General features: G+C 42.9%; 1 protein-coding gene across 3 annotated transcripts in view; it reads left to right on the top strand.

Annotated features, from left to right (window-relative positions):
- The window catches only part of vmp1 (vacuole membrane protein 1), a 69,609-nt gene that overhangs the window by 7,116 nt on the left and 42,127 nt on the right, over positions 1-20,366 (top strand). For 2 of the 3 annotated variants that reach the window (XM_088906763.1, XM_088906762.1), the window contains exons 2-6: positions 3,791-3,902; positions 4,585-4,720; positions 5,775-5,865; positions 6,453-6,563; positions 18,968-19,135. In XM_088906763.1, coding sequence (XP_088762889.1) covers positions 3,821-3,902; positions 4,585-4,720; positions 5,775-5,865; positions 6,453-6,563; positions 18,968-19,135 — 588 coding nt within the window. In that variant the 5' untranslated portion in view covers positions 3,791-3,820. Of the gene's footprint in view, positions 1-199; positions 220-3,790; positions 3,903-4,584; positions 4,721-5,774; positions 5,866-6,452; positions 6,564-18,967; positions 19,136-20,366 lie in introns of those variants that run through there. The other variant, XM_088906764.1, reaches the window with a different exon arrangement.

The following is a 20,366-nucleotide window of genomic DNA, read 5'->3' as shown; positions in this document are numbered from 1 at the left end:
GGCTTGGGGGATGGACAGGAGACCAGAGTCGGACAAACGAAGGTTGCGAGTTGGGGAGTCGGAAGATATTACTGAGATGCCAAGCCATTAAGAGCCTTGTAGGTGAACATGAAACCTGATTGGAAGCCAGGGCAGGGACTCCAGGACAGGAGTAATGTGATCACTTGCGTCCTTTGCTTCCTGGTCAGGATATTCTAGAATGGTTCCTTTTAAAACAAGGTAAGTTGAACAAAGCAACTTGTAACTAAACACTGGCATGTCAAAAGGTTTGGGGAAAGATTCCAGAATAGAAATGGTTAAATCCTTGGCATGGATCAGATGTCTGACACTCTTAAAAGAAATACCAATTAGAGAAGGAAAAAGTCCAAAATAAATCATTAATATGTAGTGATTAAACTCAAAAACAAAAAAAAATGAAGGAGAGAAAATGAGAGCATGCTGCACACTGCGCCACATACATTTCCTTTGCATGTAGGGCAAATTCAAAATACTCTACTGCAGTGGCAAGCTGGAGGTTGCGTAACTTTAAGGTATAAATCTGCAGTGCTGTGTCGGTTTGAGATGTCTTTTATTGAAGCAGCTGTGAACGAGGAAATGATTCCAGCAGTACACAATGTCACGGAAACCAAAGGTGTCAGTTTTGTTTTTTAGCCAAAACTTGTGTTTGTGTTTTTGTAGAGTGTATGTTCATCATCGAGGAGTTTCGTAAGAGACCCTACGGGTGCTACAACTATAATGTCTTTCCCAATAACTGCACCTGGGGCATGATCAACAAGCTGGCCACCAGCATTTGTTTGTTGACCATCCTGTAAGCTGACCGCACTGCATAATTTACCAGACATAGTGTTGGTCGGAGGTCTCAGGAGCCTCACTAGACATCTCTGAGATCTGTGAGAGAGGTGGCATCTGACTTCCACATTAACAAAAAAGAGCAGCCAAGAAGTCACCCGGATTCCTGTAGTGTTAAGCTGGCTAGAGAGCACAGGACCTACTGGATGGGACACCGGTCCATCATGGTGATCACCCCCCAGCAATGCTGGTCCCCACATAGACAGCTGGGTGGACTGGAGTATCTGGGGCAAACTACCTCACTCAAGCTACAACAGCCCAGTCTGCACAGGGACTGGAGCAAGAACCACCCCACTGGTTATGAGCTCAATGGCTTACCCAATACCCACGCCCATCCTGTTCTCTCCTGAATGCCATTTTAATTTAAAACCCAGTGTTTTTTTCAGCACTCTGTGACCACACTCTTTCCTAACACTGTTCAGTTCCAAATGTTTTAATTCTCTGTGTAAAATTCAGAAAGAGCCTTGTAACTAGATATCTGGAACTAGACCATTATGACTTAAATTAAGACATTACCTTCTTAAAATGCAGACATACTCCTAGACTATGGTAGGATAACACCATGTGATTCTGTAGTATTAATTGCTGTCTGTCTACACTCTTGAGTGGCAGGGCTTTCTCTTGCTGTGCCTCAGAGCACTGGAATTCTATCCCTAAGGGTATCGGAGAGTCTTTATTTGACTGGCTTTGTGACAGCTCATTTGTTTTCTTACTGTATTCCAAACCCTCATTGTAACCATGTAATTGTACTCTCTCCTGTCATTGTGTATTTCTTTTTTTTTTTGCTGTAAAGCACTTTGAGAAGCCACTTTTAAATATGTTTAATATTATATATTATTATTATTATTATTATTATTATTATTATTACTTTTATCTGCAAGGCTGTGTTATTAAATTGACACAGTTGAGGGATCCTTAGTGGCTCAGTCACAGCCCAGGCTGTAGTCCATCTCTTGTCAGTTCCAGTCTGGGCTGGGGCTTGACAGACTGTGCCTGGGAGTTCCCAAGTACCAGCCTGCAGAGTCAGGACTGCTGCTCCAGCGATTTCCCCAGGCACCCATGAGGTGGTCCAGTCCTCCAGTCCCCGTGAACGCTGCTGCACTGCCCATGGAGCTCAAAGCTTCAACAGGGGCTGATGGGTACTTCAGTCATGTGCCCGTTTGCTGCCGAGTCTGCCCAGTCTTCTTGTCTCACTTGACGTGGTCTCCAGGCTGGCGTTGATTAGCAGTTTGACATGGAGGGAGTAGTGTGTGTGTTTGAGATAAGTGATGGTTCCCAGTGTAGTCAAATCTCCAGTTATGTCATCGGTTTGGCTTTGGATTGGAGGTGCATGCTGGAACTGAGTGTGTTGATCTGTTTCAAATTAGTGGGGACAGGAGACTTTGTCTCTTGATCCAGCGGTCCTAAAGCACCTGCTTTAGGAGACTAAGTTCTGATGAGGACCAGAACACAGCTCTTCTGTATGGTTGCTATGAATGTGAAGTATCATAGGCGGCTTGTTGGGCAAGAAGTTATTTCCAATCCTGAATAGCTTAGTTGTGTTTGTCACGTCCAGGATATTACGTTTATTTTTCTCATTAAAAGTGGGGCATATATAGTCCAACGAGTGAGAAAGAATAGCGATCTCTATTATTCATTTGTGCCGACCCTTTCTGTGAAATGACTGAGTATAACTATGACTTGGGCTTTTATGTCTGGAGGGAAAACCAATTTGTCACATTACTGTTATTTGTGTAATAAGCTCAGACAGTTTTATTAGCTAGCTGCCTGATTTACTGTGGGTCAAGATCTGCTTTTCCTTTAAAATATCTTGCAGTACCATTTACATTGACTTCAAAAGTCTATGAGGGGAAGGAAAGTTATTTTAAGGTGTGGAAAAAGACTGAGTTTGTAAAACAAAATGTGAGTTATACTATGGACATATTTTTTTGTCATGTTTCACATTGAAGCTTATCAGATGCCAGCAGGCTGAGATATCTTGGGGATATGAATATCTCTACACAGGCGGAAATGTGAGAGTACAAACAAGATAATGCAGGCGTTTGTTTAGCATCGCTAAGCAGAGCTGCTACAACATCGTTGGAGTATGACAGTGTCATTTCAATGAGTCTGACTAATATCACAGGCCCTGGCAGGACACAAGATGCATGCCTGACAAGATTTTAGTCATATCATCCTACAACAAAAAATATTTCAGAAGCAGATGGGTTTTAGGGGGAGAGAAATTACATTAAAATCATACCTTCTCCACTGGCATAGGGCACCTGGCACTGTGCTGCAGATCAAGTCGTTTACATTTCAGCACCTTCAGTGTCCAACAGTACTGGTATTTCATGAAAGCAAGGTGGAAGAAGATAACGAAGGAACCACATATATACACAAATGTTGAAAATGTCTTCATCTTAAGTCTCTGGGAAATAATCCTTTAAATGCCACATTTTCATAAGGATACTAGTTTGATTAGATGTTTGACACTAGCATGGTTTCAGGGTGGTGCAGTGGTTAGCATTGCCGCCTCACAGTTCTGGAGTCTGTGGATCAGTACCTGGGGGCTGTCTGTGTGGAGTTTGCATGTTCTCCCCGTGTTTGCATGGGCTTCCTCCAGGTGCTCTAGTTTCCTTTCACAGTCCAAAGAAGCAACTGGTAAGCTGATTGGTTTCTGGGAAAATTTACACTAGCTGTGTATGTGCATGTCTGTGTGTCTTTCCCTGAGTGGGACTGGATTCTCTTCCAGAGGGTACCTGGCCTTGTGCCCGTTGCTTGCCGTGATCGGCAGCCCTGAATTGGAAGAGTATAGAAAATGGATAGATGTCAAGCATGAAGGTGGATGATGCTAGTTTGTATCCAAGCAGGGGGGGTTTATTGATTTGATTTGACCTAGACTTTCCAGTTTTCCTGGACTGTAGCCGTGTTCACCTCCCAGCGTCTGTGATTCTTTCAGATCCCCTTGATCGCCTTACTACTCAATGAGATGGCAGAGAATGGAGCAGACTGTGAACTACCACAGCGGCGTGTAGGAACCACAAAGGAGCAGCAGAATGGAAGCTTTGCAGGTATGCCAAAAAGAAAAAGAGTAGGCAAAGTTCATTTCCCACCTCCAAGGTGTGCAAGCTCCCCCCTCCAACCTGATTCTGAAATTCAGGTTTTTGTTGAGTTTTGCAGGCTCCAAATTAAATATAGCACATGCAATTAAAAGAAAGAAATAAACAAAAAACACAATACGTTTTGCAGATACTAATTACATTTAAACCAAAGGAAGTGGCAAACAGGCAAGATGCTATCAAACAGAAGCAGTATTTCTGTATCAGCTGTACAAGTGTAGTGGAAATCAGCTTGTCAAAAACAGGTCCCTTTTTATGTCTTGAAATGTGAGCAAATCTCTCGCAGTTAATGAAGTGCCATGCTGGAGAAGGAGGAAGACTGAATCATTTAATTCTGAATTATTTCAGCTCATAGCATGAAAATCCCTGATGGCAGAGGTGGGTTAGGTTGTCAGTATCCTACAGGATATATACGCTGTCCGTGTTCTTTGAAGTACAACAGTGTAGCAATGACATACATCGTGTGTGGCCTTTAAATTTCATAACATGATATTTTGCAGCCTATTTTTATAGTTCGCAGCCTACTTTGACTCTAACAGTAACTCTGAATTATATAAAGGCAGAGTGAATCTTAAAATTCAGCCTCCCAGTTGACTGCGATGTCCTGACGTTTCTGTCCCATCCCTGTGCTCAGACCCCTGTTCCCTCAGCGAGCGCAAGCAGCGCGATAAAGAGGAGAGGATGACGCTCGTGCTGTGGCGACGGCCCATCGTTACCCTGCAGTATTTTTTCCTGGAAGCCCTGATAGACTTGAAGGAGTGGACGTTAAGGTAAGGAAGCTGCAGATGCTGTCTGCTTCTGTCTTTGTTTTAAGCTCCAGTCAGTTTTGTTACCTTCACCTGATTTGGAACAGGCGATTTTTATATCGCGGCTCTCGGGTATGAGCTTGGTGACCCATTGGTCTTTAAACGTGACATGGGTGACACAGACCCATACCGAAGCAGAGGTGTGTCCCTCGCTAACAGCACCATCACCTAATTTGGTCTCCATTTAACTTGTTCCTTGGTTTAAACACATACAATATTCAAAACACCTCAGTCCCCTTTGGAAGCCCTGGGTTTTTAATCGCCCATCTGCTTTGAAGGTAGAGCCATCACCTGGTTTTCTCATTTGGACTGATTGGTTTATTTGTGATCAGAGTTCAGTAAACGTGGAGGAAGGCAAGTCCAGAGTCCTTAGAGTCTGAGTCAGCACCGATAGTGATGATGCAAGCCAACTGGGAGAGCACACCAGCTCGGCTGACCTTTGGCTTTCCACCTGCAACTCACAACACCTTGCAGCTTGACAGGCAGAGCTGGCTTGGCCTTTTCTGCCCTGAACTTCCCCTGCTGCAGAACTCCTCAGGGTAAAGGTCTTAGTCTCAGTCTGAGACAGTGTATCGGAGAAGGTTTTCCAGTTTTTCCCGAAGCAGTGTCATCCGACGAGCAAATCTCCCTTTCAACTTAGCAATGCAGCGTTGATTTGTTTCACATTACCTTGTGCTAGTTACAGCCCAATTATATGTGGAACATCATGTGAGAATTTAGCAGGTGTGGGGTATAATCGTAAAGGTTGGCACTATATTCAGTCTTTATCCTTGTTGATAAAAGGTGGTGCAGAGCCAGATTTACATTGTGATTTGAGGCTAGTTATGGTTTTAAATTTTGAGGGTGTTTATTAAAAAAAAAAACATTTCCCCAGCTGCTAATGTAGTCCTGCCAGGTTCTGATGAGGTCTTGGGCAGACTACCAGGGCTCACAGACTCTTGACATGGTCTTGAACTCTTGCCCTGACTTGCCCAGCTGAGAAACAGCTCACTGAGTTTCTGTTTGTCCTTTGTTACAGACTGTGGCAGAGGAGGGGGATGGTTTTAACGGTGCTGGTGCTGTTTACATTCTTCTCTATGGCTTACTACATCGAAGGGACACATCAGAAGGTGAGAGAGCAGCAGTTTCTACACTTGTGCGCAAAAGACGAAAATAAACAACTCAGCACAACAAGGCTCTTCTTAAATCCTGTTTTTTTTTCTTGTTAATATGCTGACATCTCAGCACCGAAAGAAGATTAGTCATCGTTGACACACATCGTTATTTTTTTATTTGTTTTTTTTTCCAGGGCGAGGGTTATGTCAGAAAGTAATTAATGCTTCATGGGTTCCTTGTGGTAGGGGAACGTTGGAACATATGAGCAGTTTCTTAATCTGAGCCGTGAATACCGAACATAGAGGGGCCATCTGCCCGAGGAAACGCGAGTTCATGAGGACGGGCAAAGTGCTCGGAGTTTGCCAGCACGTGGGACGCTGAGCGTGTTTTCCTGCTGCTGTAACTCGGGTGCTGCCCTCAGTGCCACACAGCCTGCCAGCTGCTCTGTCTAGCATGGCGCTGCACGCAGCTGAGAGGTTCTGGGAAGACTGGCGCCAGTGCCATCAATAAGCCTGGCCTTTGTTACAAATCTTTATTCCACAGATCTGATCTGGATTCTGATTCTCCATGTTCTCTTTCCTGTTTTTGTCCTGTGGCTCAGTATGTGCAGTACATGGAGAAGAGGTTCCTGTGGTGTGCCTACTGGGTAGGCTTGGGTATTCTGTCTTCTGTAGGCCTAGGAACAGGCCTACACACCTTCCTGCTGTACCTGGTAAGAAATGCATTTTCACCTTTTACCTCTGACTCACTGTCTGGGTCCCCAAAGCAGTACTGATTCAGTTTTAATCTGTGCACCGCGGGCAATTTTGATCATCATGTTTTCTGAATCTTAAAACTTAGTTTCCTTCAGTTTAGCTAGTCCTGGTAGCCTTTTTTTCCTGAACGAGTGGAGCTTTTGGATCGTGTGTTTTGTTAGCACCCAGCAGGCGGCGCTGGTGTGAAAGGCCGGATCGGGGATACCGTTTCCTCTAGCTGTTGTTTTCTCTGGTCACCGAGACGACGAGACACTATGTAAAAAAGTCACCTGTGAGGTGGAGGCTGGAGATGGGTGGTGTATAGAGTTTCTTCCAGCCAGAGTGAGTTACCAGACTGCAGTGATGAGTTTTATTTCAGAAGCGATAAGCTTTAACTTTGATGTTCACTACGGAGTATTTGGAGTTCAGTACAAATTATTTGTTATTAATCATGCGAACGACGCCGAGATGTGAAAATAAATTGGAGCACAGCGCCCTCTGGTGGTGCTCGTGTAGAAGACACCTACGTTCTGGACCTGCAAAAGGGAGCGCTGTGGTTATCAATCACACTTGCAGTGTTCTAGTTGGGAATCCCCCGTCTACATGCAAACTAGCAAACTGGGGATTCACCTCACCACCTTTCAGAACACTGTGCGTGTGTGTGTTCATACCAGCATGTAGAACTTTTGTGTCTTTCTGCTTGAGTGCTGATTAGTGGCCATTTCAGAGTTACTCTCAACTGTTTTCTCCGATGGTTTAAGAACATTTGAAGCTTAACGTGGTCTTCCATTAAACTTATTTGAGTTCTTTGACATCTCTTGGATAGATGTTGAGTTTTCCTTCCCAACTGGGTGTGGGGGCATGATGTCAGAGGGCTGTAATTAAAAAAATAATCATTAGAAGAGCAGAAATCCCCATGTGTTTTTTTTAAGCAGGGGAAACCAAGTCTATATACCAAGTCGGAATGAGTGTAATGGAAGGTGATCCAGTGCCTTCTGAAGAGCGATTTGTGCTCTGACTCGGCAAAGGACACCGTGCTATCAATGAGGGTTCCTCAGAAGAAGCAGGAAGAACTTGTGAGACTTGCAACACATGTGGTGAATCAGCTTTTTTCTTCCCCAGTTAGAACATACACAACCCCTCAAAAGAAAGATGCAGGAGGAGTTATATTTTAAGTATACCTTTTAAATAAGAATCTCCCTCCAGATGAAGTCCGCCGTGCTTTCTCCTAAAAAGATGAAATTCAGAGTGTAATATGCTTAGTACTTAAGCAGACGCTAGGTGGCATCAGTCAACTTTTTAAACCCTCCCTTGACTGCTTTTCCTTCTTGGTGTTGTCCAATCAAAACTCCACTGAGGCTTGTCTGCCACTCGGATCAGAGCACCCATCATTTATGCCAAGTGAATTGTCTTTTGATCAAGTTGACGGCTTGTGCATACATTTCTGAAATTCTTCAGTCTGGGTTGAGCTGCGATCCTGGATTCTTAATGTACAGATTTTGTTCCTGCTGTTCTTCATCTATGAAACATCAGCATTCAGCTGTGTCCTATTTAAAGACAAATGTGGAGCCCTCCACACTGCCTCAAGGACACAGACTGTACATTGGACTGTTCTGCACTGAATACTTTTTTTTTCTACTTTGCACAAAACGGAGACTCTGTCTTTAATTACTGAAATAAAAAAAGAGGAATTTAGGTTCACATGAGAATTGAACTAGGTTTCCCCTCTGCTTTTGCAGACTGCCTTTTTTTTCTGCTGTTATGAGCGATGAAACAGATTTCATTTTGGCAAATATTAGGGGCTTGTAACATTGTACTGGACAATTTGATAATTGGAGTGTAGGAACTGTAATGCCTCAAGCCCCCCCTTCTTACAATGTGTGAACCATGATTTTGAAACACTCAACAATTTGTACACATTCACACTGAGCCCTGTGTTTACATCCGTCTGCTTTAATGTAACTTACTGCTGCTATTTAACACCTTTCCTAATTCTCTTTTGTTGGGCTTGTCAGCAGGATGTGTGGTCTAAAAGCATTATAAAGTTTCTAAAAATTAGTTTTCCTCTAAAATTCAGGTTGGACATTTAATTGTGGCAAATTGTGAAAGAATTAGAATGTGTCGGAATGCTTCTAGTCAGCTCTTTTTTTTGTTTGGTCTGGCTGCTTAAGAAGCCCGTTTTAAATCCAAATCTGTTCATTTTCGCTGAATCCTAATGAGCTCTCTGTGTGACTAGGAGTGCTTGTATGTAGGTTAATGTCAAAGTGAGCCTATACAGTAAGTCACCTTTTGACTTGAGGCACAGTCATCTGGTGCCATTTGTAAGTGCCAATTGTGTGCTGGTATTTTCTACCCTCTGTTGTTGTTTCTTTGAGCAGTATAATGGAAATCCTGTTGATCTTAGTACTCAGCATTTTTCAGCCCGGTTTGGCATCGGGGAAAAGTAGGATCCTCACAGCTGCACGTCCAGCTGCAGATCAAAACAAAAATAATTAGAAATAAATTGCAAACATGGGTTGTAAAAAAAAAAAGGAAGAAAATAAAGGTTTATCTGATTGCTTTCGAGACTGTTATGACTGAAATGTTCCCAGGGGGTTCCTAGACATGACTCAGCATTCCCGTTTCAGACGGCAGCGAAGACGAAGGAGACACATGAGGTTTTATTTAGGTCTGGCTATCAGGAGTGGTGCTGGTTCCGTATTTTGATGATAAACTCCTGTTTGGGCAGCAGGCTGTGTCAGGGAGGGAGGCTCTGTGGTGAGGTGGCCTGGCTGATCGGGCCTTTTTGCGGTTCCTTTCTGACACCAACTGTGTTGGGAAAGCAAGACAACAAAGTCTGGCTGCATGACTCTATGCAGCAGAAGCTCGTGAATTAGGATAATAAACACAGATTGTTAGAGCTATCAGAGAAAGAAGCAGGAGGGAGGGATGGTCATTGCACAAAAGTGTGATGAGGCAAAGTTGATTTTTAAAAAAGTACTTTATAATGGATACTTAACAGTATGTGTGATTGAGTTCCATTTTATTCAACTAAATAAAGAATTTAACTCAATATTGGTAATATTGCCGATCGCACAATTACCTATCATGCCGTCGAATGTTTTTAAAATCTCTTTCTAAAATGCATTAAGCGTAGTTAACGTAATTTGGAATTATTTTGCTGTAGGAGTCGATTACATCAGACTTTTCTTTTCTAAACCATTTTTTTATGTTAACCATTTCAAGGTACTTTACAGAGCAGAGGATGTGCTACGATTTCCAATCTAATTAATGATAGTGAAAATAATAACCAATTAAACCATAGAAGATGTAAAGATATTTAGTGCAGCCAGAGTATGCATTGTTTCTGAGAAAGCACACATCCTGAAATGCTTTTTTATTTCTGTGTTCCCCGATCACAAATCTGAGGAGCCTTTAAAAGTAACAGGATGAATACATGCTCTGTTCCAGCAATCTGCTGTTTGTTTTCATGGTGTTAGAATTGCATGGAAATCTTTTAGGATTGCATAAAACTACAGCTTCGTCATCCGTAAAACTTTTGAACTCGCAAACTTGAATTTCACTCCTGATATGAATGACTAGCTCTTCTTTTGCTTATGGCCAGTGTAGCATGCTTATCAGCTACAGCACTGCAGCTCCAGATCAGGTTCCACAGAACTGTGTAGTGCAGACGCTCCCTTTCTATTTAAAGAAAGGCTTAATTTCTGTCTGAATTCGGCGAATGTCTGTGAACAAATGCAAATTGTGACCTCTTATACTTCCTGTAAAGCTAAGTGAGCTCCGATAAGAAATTCGCATTTTTAATCACCCCCCTTTTTTTATTCTCATATCTGACTTGTCATGCTTTGGGTCATCTGAGCCATTTCTGTGGCTGCTGTTGTATCTTTCCGTCGTGTAAGGAAAGCCTGATCTGAGACCATGATGAGATGCAGGAGCTGTCAGGGTCTGAGGTTTTAGTGGCTATCTGCACACTGACTCACCAATCATGTGAGGTACAGCTGACCATTCGATTCCCTGAAACAAAGAGTGCTCGTACACTCTGCCTTTGTCTTGCGTTTTCTTAGGAGAGCTGATGAATAGATTTTTAACTGACAGAGTGATGACTAACCTTTTTTCCTTACCTGTCTGAAACCACATCTAAGCGGTTGAGAAAAAGATAGTGTGAGGCAGGTATGTGTGGGCTAAGTTAGAATGACAGAATTGGAACAGGTGTTGGTGTGGTAGATAAAAGGTAGAAGTTCACTCTGTGTGGAACCCCTGCGTTTCCTCAAATTAGCACAGGCACACGGATTAAACTTACGGGTTGCAGCTGGGTTTTGAACTCTGAAATGCAAACTCAACAATGAACTACCTGTTTTCTTTTGTGGTGGTGGTGGTGGATGGGGGGGGGGGGTGAGATCCTTTTTTGACCCTTTTTACTTTGCCGGTTTTACAGAAGATTTTTTTTTTTAACCCGATTTCAACGCATGGCGTGCCTCTTATGTACAGTTCACCGGCACTCATTTGAAGATAAGCGAATCAGTTCCAAGTATAGGGAAAAAAATGAATCTTCACAAACACCATTTTTGGTTCTTTCGCGTTTAACGCTAGTGGAAGATGTTCCGTATCTATAAGAGCCACTGTTTCTGCCAGGGTTAAGGACCGTTGACTTTCAGCAGTTCTTTGGAAAGTTGTTCTTTGACACCAAGCCGCAGTGGAAACAACTGGTAACCAAATATCCTGATTTTCTGACCAAGGTTACTGTGCAGACCTGTGACTACAAATACCTTCATTCATATACTTGTTCATGTGATGGCATTCCACAAACATCTTTCACCTTGTATATGAACTTTCCAATCCTAGAGATTTTATTATTTTTAAAAGCATACATTTCCTGTACAAGGGCAAAATCTTGGGCAGTATACATTCTCGACTGAACAAATTGTGTAGTTCTCTGGGTGGGTGAAAATAATAAGCTGAATGCTAGAGCAGTTTTCTCATTTTTTCACACGTTTGTGCTTCCTTGTAGAGTACGTCACATTTTGAAAATTACATTGCTAGAATACACCAACAAAACAGCAGCGACATACCAGTCTTGTAGTGAATTGACACTCCCAATTAAAGACCACCTCTGTTATAATTCAGATTGGGGTAATTTAGCTTCAGTTGTGCATTAAAACTTTTCCCAGCTTCATCCAGATGTTTCCTACTAGACCCAACCTGAAAAGGACCTGGTCTAAATATGTTCTTACTGGTAGACCACTGTTAACAGTGTTCAGTGAGCAGAGCCGATGGAAGCAGACGAGACTGGGCAGAGTTAAACATGACCGCTCTGTGAGCTTCAAAACCCGAGGTTGAATCTTGGGCAAACTGCGAATGCACACTTAATTGCAATCAAACTGTCCCCCTCATCAGTTTTGGTGATTACGCCCTCGCCCGCCCCCTCACCCAATACTTGCAATGCCTCCTTTTAAAGATTGAAAATCTAGCCCGGCGCCAACATGACCTAATTGTGTGTCACTGCGTTTATAAATCATGGAGCTTACCCCCCATGCGAATCGCATTCCACCGTCTGACCGCAGGTTCCTGCCGGCCCCTGGAAGAGCGCTGAGGCAACAGAGCCCTCTCCCGTATGACTCGCCAGCGATTCGTCAGGCCCTAGCCACGGAGCCTCGCGCTCCCCCAGCGCCTAGACAGGCCAGGTAGAAAAGGGTGACCCGGGGCTGCCCTGTGAAGAAAAAAAAAACGGCTTCTGTAGAGTCTCGGCAGAATTTAGGCTTCGAAGGGCTTCGTGGTCGGATTTCTGTGTCGGGCTTTGTCAGGGCTGTGTTTTTGTGGGGGGGGGTTTTAAAGGATAGGGCCACATCGGAAGCAAAAATGAGAGCTTGGAGACAGTGGTCGCAGGAGATTCCCGTGCTGTGCTTTTCGGTGCAAGAGCAAGTGTGAGTTCTGACCGCGAACAATCCCCCTGTGTCGGGGGCACAAGCCCCGCGGTTCGCCTCTGGGCTGCCGCTGGGTTTTCTCCTGCTGCGGGCGCTGCGCCACTGCGCTCCTTAAAGGCCAGACGAATGTATAAGTCATGGTTTTTAGCCTTTTAAATGTTATGCTTTGAAAGGAAATTCAATTTTTAGTTATATACCTGCAGTTTAATTTCTTATTTTGTTACTTTCTCAATCAGAAAGCATCTCACATGAAACTTTAAACATAAACCAGTGACTAAAGGCTATTAGGATTCTAGAAACCTATTACAGGTCTCCCTGCAATATCATTCCCCCCCATTTTGTTATGTTTCATGGCAATGTCAGAGGGAGTTTAAGCTCGATATTATAGTAATAATAAAAACATTAACCTGGATTGTTTAACGTGTCTGTTAGTTTGTTGATGTATTAACTTTGGACCTGTAGCATTTACCAGAAGGCAAGGAAAACATTATAATGCACAAAAGCATTGTGGTCATTACAGGGGGTGGCTATGAAGGTATAAAACATCCATTTTTGGACAAATTGAGGTAATAACTGGCAGTTCATTTGGGCTTTTAAATTTGCTTATCTCTAACCGTTCCTGCATTGGCAAACACAGAGCTGTAATGACAGTGATAACCAAAAGATGTTTGGGGGGTTGTAAAGAGAATATGAAAATTTCTCTTTCTTAAATTGAGAAACATAAGGTATGAAGAACTAACAGTAAAGTAACAGAGACAGAGAGCAAAAGGCATTTTTAAGGACAGTAAAAGATTTTAGACTTGAATTGCTCGTATGCTTGCATTGCAAAACATGCTCTTGTCAGAAATGAAAAAAATCTTGAATGACATGAAAACTGTTGTCTGTGAGGCACAGAAAAAATGAAAGGCACACTGAAAAATATAATGTAAACGTTTCTCTGCCCTGGAGTTAAGACTACTACTACTAAGTGGAAAGCACTCTGTACAGCACTTGTAACAGCTAGGTGTTCAATTCTTAGAGGAAACTCTAGATAACACAGGATTATGAAAATTGTAGGAAGTTTTGTTTAGCCTTTTAGAACAGAGGAGAGACCTCGCTAAGATTCAAGATAGTACTCGAAGACCTTGCCTCCAACCTTTTCTACAACTGGGTTACTTTTTAATCTCCATCTCTAGATAAGAACAGCACAAGTAAGCCTGTCATTATAACTGATGATAACTAGAGTGTCTTTTGTCAGTCCTCCACTTCCTCGAAGGCACTGATCAAATCAATCCTACTGGATTTTTCAGATTCGGCATGATTGTACACAAAGGGTTTAGATCAAGATAGCTGGTACCTGAGGACCTTTTTAATTGAGGGAGGGAGCTCCTTAGCTACCAAAAGAGCTAGATAGGTCAAATGTCCTTCTCTCGTTTTCTTTGTATATTCTTATGTTCTCTCCTTGCTGTAGGGTCAAATCTTGGCAGATAGGTGAAATGTAAATGACAATAAAAATATCGAACCCTACCACCTGTTAATGCTGAGAGAAGGTCTATATCTTTCTTCATCAGCAGCGTGATGCTGAGGAAAAACTTAACAGCTGTTTGTAGGTCTTGAACCTGATACGTGTTTGTCTAGCATGATCAGACTTCTGCAAGGTTTTTAAGAATTCTCTCTCCCGTGCTCTTGGGAACAGATATGAGAATTTCTTCATCTGAGATGAAATAAAAACAGATGGATGAAAGTGACTTTTAAACGGGTTGCCAAGACCAAGCGAATGATGTCAAGTTTCCTTTTGTGCTTTTTTTGGGGGGGTTAAAAGGAGTCTTTCATTCTTGTGCCTTCTGGGCAGTGGAAAACGCATCTAATGAAGACGGACGTGCCATCGTTTCCACGTCTTGGGAAAGCATGGCGTACTACTGAGCATCCCAAGAATAAACACAGTGTTGCTGATCACTTTGCTGTGTGTGTTTTAGTGTTTCAGGGCAGATTTTGTGGGCTACCACAAAAAATGCAAGCTATTTTTAATTTCCATTATATAATTGATAAAACTTCAGACAAATATATGAATCCAGACAGCTATTGTCAAAGTGGAATTATATTGGTTTATGGGGTTTACAGCTGCTGACATAATTCACTGATTTTTCCACCACGAAGGACAGGAAGGTTAAACATTTCCCCTTGTGGAAATGCTTACTTACGCCTCACCCCCCAGAATGACTAAACTGGTAAAAAGTTGTGGACATTCCTCAACTTGCAGGAGGTCTGATGCCATGTTCTCAGTCAAGAAGTATTTCTAATTCCTTTCAGACACAGAACTGTACTCCTCCCCCAGAGAAAGGCATTGTTTTTTGGGGGGGCAGGTTGGGGTTGTGATTTTCTGGGTCATTAGCTTGTATAATGCGGATTTAGTGCCTCTTTTGCTTCTTAAAGAGCTAAAAAGCAGCAGCAGCAGCAGCAGCAGCAGCAGCGTCTCACATTATAGCCAACCTATTAATGCACTGTCCTTGAACTCGTGTCATGATTCAGCTGTAAACCATCAATAGAATTCCATGCAGTCAGTTCTTTAGGATTTAATGAGATCATTATGGACTGCATCATGAGGGACAGGGGTGGCCCTGCTACAGGCTTACTAATAAAGAAGAGCTGGAATGTAAGGTATTCTATAACACTAAAGGCATTTCAAGTGGTGCTGAAGTTTGCTCTCCTGTTAAGGCTAGGTATGAGTACCAACAGGGAAGGCCAAGACGTCTGTGGGCTTGATGCACCGATATTAGCATGCTAGGAAGACCTCATACATTCAGTGATTTTACATCTAAGTATTTGTCATTTTTGCCAAGTTCCTCGTAATGCATGAAGGGGATCTTATAGAAATGAACTGTTTTCATGCTTCAGCTTCCTTTTTTTGATTACATCCCTGGAGAGACTTCCCGTTATGTTAGCCTTTGCAACAGTCTTGGACTGGTGTTATTTTTTTTTCACAACATGCTAGGATGTCTTCTGATTAGCAGTATTATACAATTAAAATTTGGGGTGGTATCAACCTTAAAATCTTTCTGCTTTACTGATGCTGATCTACAATAATGGTTGCCCTGGTGCAGGACCCAAGGTGCCATTTGCTGTGGTTGAACCCTTTTGTGACAGAATTCACGTATCAGTGTCGACACCCTCTTATTACTTGACTGTCACGTTGATGAAAATGGTTACAGCTAAACAGTGCAGCTTCTAAACTTTGGAATGCAGAGAATGTTGCAGCATGCAATTAGGACCATCCAGGCACATGCTTTAGGGCTAGATCCTTGTGCACACCTACACAGTGTTCAAATTCTAGGTGTGTTTTAGGAAATAAGCTTCAAAGCGAGCTGACTAATTTGTGCATCATTCGGGTTGCTATTCTGTCAACTGATGTTGTGATAACTCCACAAATGCAGAACATTTTCAACATTAAGTTGATACGCATTGCTGAGACTGTTGTGGTTTCTGATTTCCTAACAACAAAGAAATTTAAAATGGGCTGCTCATTAGAGCTTTATAACTCTTATACAGTAAAATTATACTGTTGTAACGTTAATATAGTAATCAGTGTACAGCAGCCGCATATTAAGAATGACCCATGATTCTTTGCACCGTGACAAGAAGCTGCAGTTTTCCATGTGAACATTCCTTCTACACAGGCTGAACTATGAGATAAATGCTAATGAAGGCTCTGAGTACAGCTAGATCTCCAAAGTGAACCTGTAAACCTTTTTACCCTTTTCTGATGTGGTCCTACACATTATTTAAGTCTTGATTAAATCCCACCAATTATTGCCAGTTAAATTTTGACACCAGCACAAGAGCTTTGTCAGATTACTACAACTGTTAAGATTTACGGGTTGAGTAAGTACCTAAGCACTGATCTTCTCTTGAAAAGGACATTGGTGATCTTATGTTTAGATTAATCTTGGATTTGACCCTTGTTAGCCTCGTTTCATGAAAAAACATTTATTTTGTTACAAGCAAGAGGAGAATATTTGACTATTCTAGCTCATTGGTTGCTCGTAGCTTATTGATCACATTGTCTTCCCCCAGCTAACGTTGGGATGAGATCGTGTCAGTCTCAACAACATGGCTGAGCACTCTGTTCCAGGCTTTTTGTTTGGGAGAATAAAGTCCTTCTGTTCTGAGTTTTAAATGTTTTCCCCAGTAGTTTCCACTTGTGTTGTTTTTTTTTTGTTTCAGTGTTGAGTTTTGATTAGGGAGATGTCCATCGACTTGACTTTGTCAAGACCTCTGAGGGTTTTGAACAGGTGATGAGAGGTTCCCTATATACGCCTGCTAAGATGTTTTTTTTAATTGGATTTGCACTTTCACTTTTTTAATTCCGTACTTATCCAGTGGCCTGTTGCTTTCTAAGACTCGACGGGCAGCTACAGCTCCTGTACTGCCCAGAGAGAAGAGCGAGAGGAGTTTGTGCCGTATGCTCATGTCCAGTGGGGTTCTTGGGAAGAAAGATGTGCTCCACCCTGTGGACCGCTGTGGAAGCCATTCATCCTCTTCACACGTAGGGGGCGTTGCGTGCGCTTGCAGGAGAGTTAGCACCGATTGGAGGAGCCCTGCATCCCGCACTGACATCATGCAAGCCTGCCGGCACCTAACAGGTCACAGGAGAGCTGAGGTCTTGCTGGCTAACGTTCACCACACCCTGGTGGCACTGCTTGAGGAGTCCCAGTCAGCTGCTCAGGGAACGTGAGCCAAGGCCCAGCCAGCCATGTCCGGGCCATAACCCTGCGCTCCAGCCTGCGCTCCGAGTGAGCGCCTCTTCTGTCGGAGCTAAGCAGCAGCCCCAGCAATGAAGCTTCCGCGCTTCCGGAGTGCGGTAATGAATGTATTCACCCGGTGGAGGCTTTGCGATCCATTCAAACCTTTGCATTTCCAAGCACCCCTTTCTGTAGATTTCGTTTCATGTTTTTAGCCTAAACAAAAACGGTCTGTGTTGCCGTGCTGGGTGTGCGCAGTGCCCTCTGCGAGGGGCTGGGAGTTGCGCTGTGATGCCGCCTGAGCTGTGTGGTCTGGAATGTGGCTCGGCTTTGGAATTCTGAAGGGCTCATCCTTGGTGCTTGCGAGCGTGTTGGGACTGGCATGCTGAAGACATTCCTGGAGCCAGATTTGCCGAACTTGCTGCACTTCAAAGTGCATATCCACCTATTTGTTTTTGACATTAAGCAAATGAAAAATGGAAAAACTTATAAACTTTTAAGTCCACGATCAAAGGAAAGTCATTTTAACTTTGCCCGTGCACCTGCTAGTACCATGGAGAGTATGAAAGACAAATATTATGTTGATTTGTTTTTCTTTTTGGTTGTGATAGCAGGACACACCTGAAAGCACTTAAGACAGTTGCTTATTCATCTTTTACTTTGTAAGAGTAAAAGCCTTAACTTGCTTGTTGGTGGAAAGTGTTTCATAGGCATGACACTCATAATCTGTACACGTCAGAGCGAAGATTTGCTACTTGCGTTTCCATTAGAGGGCTGGGATTGTTAATAATTACACCTCAAAGGCTGTACAACGCGGCCAATTAAGAGCTTCCTTTCCCTAATTGTGCAGAACCCTGGCCAGACTTGTAGTCCTTTTTGAAAAGTAATTAAACTAAAGTGCTCACAGCTAGGAGGAGCTTGGGATGGGGAAACCTTAATGGCAGCCTAAGGCTTTATTGTGATCACAAAACCCACACCTTCTCAGGACGGGCAACAAAAAAGCTGGGTGACTACAGTGAATGCATACAGCACTGTATCTGATACTCTGGGAGAGTTACAGAAAGCAGGTGTTATTCTCGGTTCTGTAAATGCATAGTTAAATTCTCTTCAACTGCAGAGGCTAGGCGGTATTATTAAGACAAAGTTTTGCATACTTTTCTTTTACTTCACCGGCAGATACTCCTTATTTAAACACATGTGAAGAGTAACTTCAACAGTGGTTGATCAATACAGTAGTTTAGAAACTACATCAAGCACTTTAGCCTTTTTTTATCAATGTGACTCGTACTCCTTTCCAATAATTTTGAAAAAGTTTCCCAAATTTAAAATAGTCTTCTAAGAAGATCTGTGCAGACAGTCACCAAGGGGAAGCTGCACCACCTCCTGCCATTACAGAAACCCGAGCTGCGTTTCCAGACCAATTTTATCTGAACTTGCAAGTTTGATTTGCAGCCCAATTCAACATTTTGTCAACACGTTGCGGAAGGACACACCTCCGAAGTTTAATCTCTTTCTTTCATGTTTACCATATGTTGACTTTTTTCACCACAGTGAAGTTATCATAAGCATGCTGTTATCTGGAAAATTGCTTTCATGCAGTGCCTCTGTGGTTTGTGCTATATACACACACGCACACACATGCGATTTTATGAGTGCAAGTATATATGTTATTTCTCACTGACGCGTGGTGTTTCTTATAAATATAACAATGAACTGATCCGTATAAAACTGCTTTGTTTTCAGGGCCCGCATATAGCATCAGTCACCCTGGCGGCTTATGAGTGCGGCTCCATCAATTTCCCTGAGCCCCCATATCCCGACAAGATCATCTGCCCCGAGGAGGAGGGCACGGAAGGGACCATCTCTCTCTGGACGATCATCTCGAAGGTCCGACTGGAGGCCTGCATGTGGGTAAGGCCCTGATGCAGCAGTTTGCGGGATGTCCCATCCTGACAGCGGCACCTCGTTGCTAGTGTCTTCTTAAATGATAATAATTCCTTACACTTACATGGCGCTTTTCTGGACACTCCACTCAAAGCGCTTTACAGGTAAGGGGGATCCCCTCCACCGGTGTGCAGCCCCACCTGGATGATGCGACGGCAGCCATGGTGCGCCAGTACACACCCCACACACCAGCTCTCAATGGGGGAGGAAGCCCGTAGGCTTGTACTGGTCTGGCCATGTGCATTGCAGTGCCTCCTGATATAGTGACACATACCCTTTTTTAATTATTTTTTTTTACACCTAAATGAGCTGCTTGTGCTTTCTTTTACCCAAGATGATGCAGCTGATGGACCTGAGACCCTCTTTTAAATGGCTTATTAGTTCACCCTTTTTGTAGTCTAGCAAGGCTGAGATAATTGCACACTGTTAGACGTGGTGTAAGCGATTTTTTTTTTGAAGGTGTAACAATCAAGTCACATTTCGCAAAAGGTTATTCTAAACCCATGTGTCACATATCCATACGCAATTGGCATTATTTCCAATAGATATTGAATGGTGTAAACAAAAGCTCTTTGTTGCTTTTTGCGAGCTTGTTCTTCGAAGGCTGGAAAACAAATTATACTGTATTTACTTGCACACCGTGGCAACATCTTGCATAATGAAACTGGCCCAGGGATATCACTTTAAGTCAGGAGATTATTTTAACCCATTAATGCTCCCCTGTAAATTAATGAGCCATAAAATGGCAGTATATGCTTATATATTATGTATCTTGTGTATATGTTTGGATGCAGCAGCCCTGTTACCAGAAGAATCCAGCATTTCCACTTACTACTAAGAAAGAACTGTAGTGTATTTGTTAGTTCTGGGTCACTGACTTCCAATAAATTTCTTTGCAAAGGAGGTAGTTCTGTCTTGTGACCTTCCTTTTTGTTTGGGAAAGGAGAAGTCATTTTTGTTGTATCTCTGCTTTTTTTTTTCTGAAAAAGAGCAAAATTCTCTTGAAATTACTGTTAATGGGAAAGCGGTGCTGGAGTTGTAAAGGTCACACTGTGGGCTGACTCAGTACCGTACTGATGTTCATGTGCATAAGCAAACCGACACCCACTTTCAAGTGAATGCAAGTAAACAGAGTACACAGGAAATGCTGGTAGTGTTCGTTAGTCTGTGGATTTTACAATACCAGGTACCAACACGT

This window comes from Atractosteus spatula, chromosome 27 (genome assembly GCF_055471065.1).
Source record: "Atractosteus spatula isolate fAtrSpa1 chromosome 27, fAtrSpa1.hap1, whole genome shotgun sequence".
Lineage (NCBI taxonomy): Eukaryota > Metazoa > Chordata > Actinopteri > Semionotiformes > Lepisosteidae > Atractosteus > Atractosteus spatula.
This window is presented reverse-complemented; position numbering and strand designations above follow the sequence as displayed.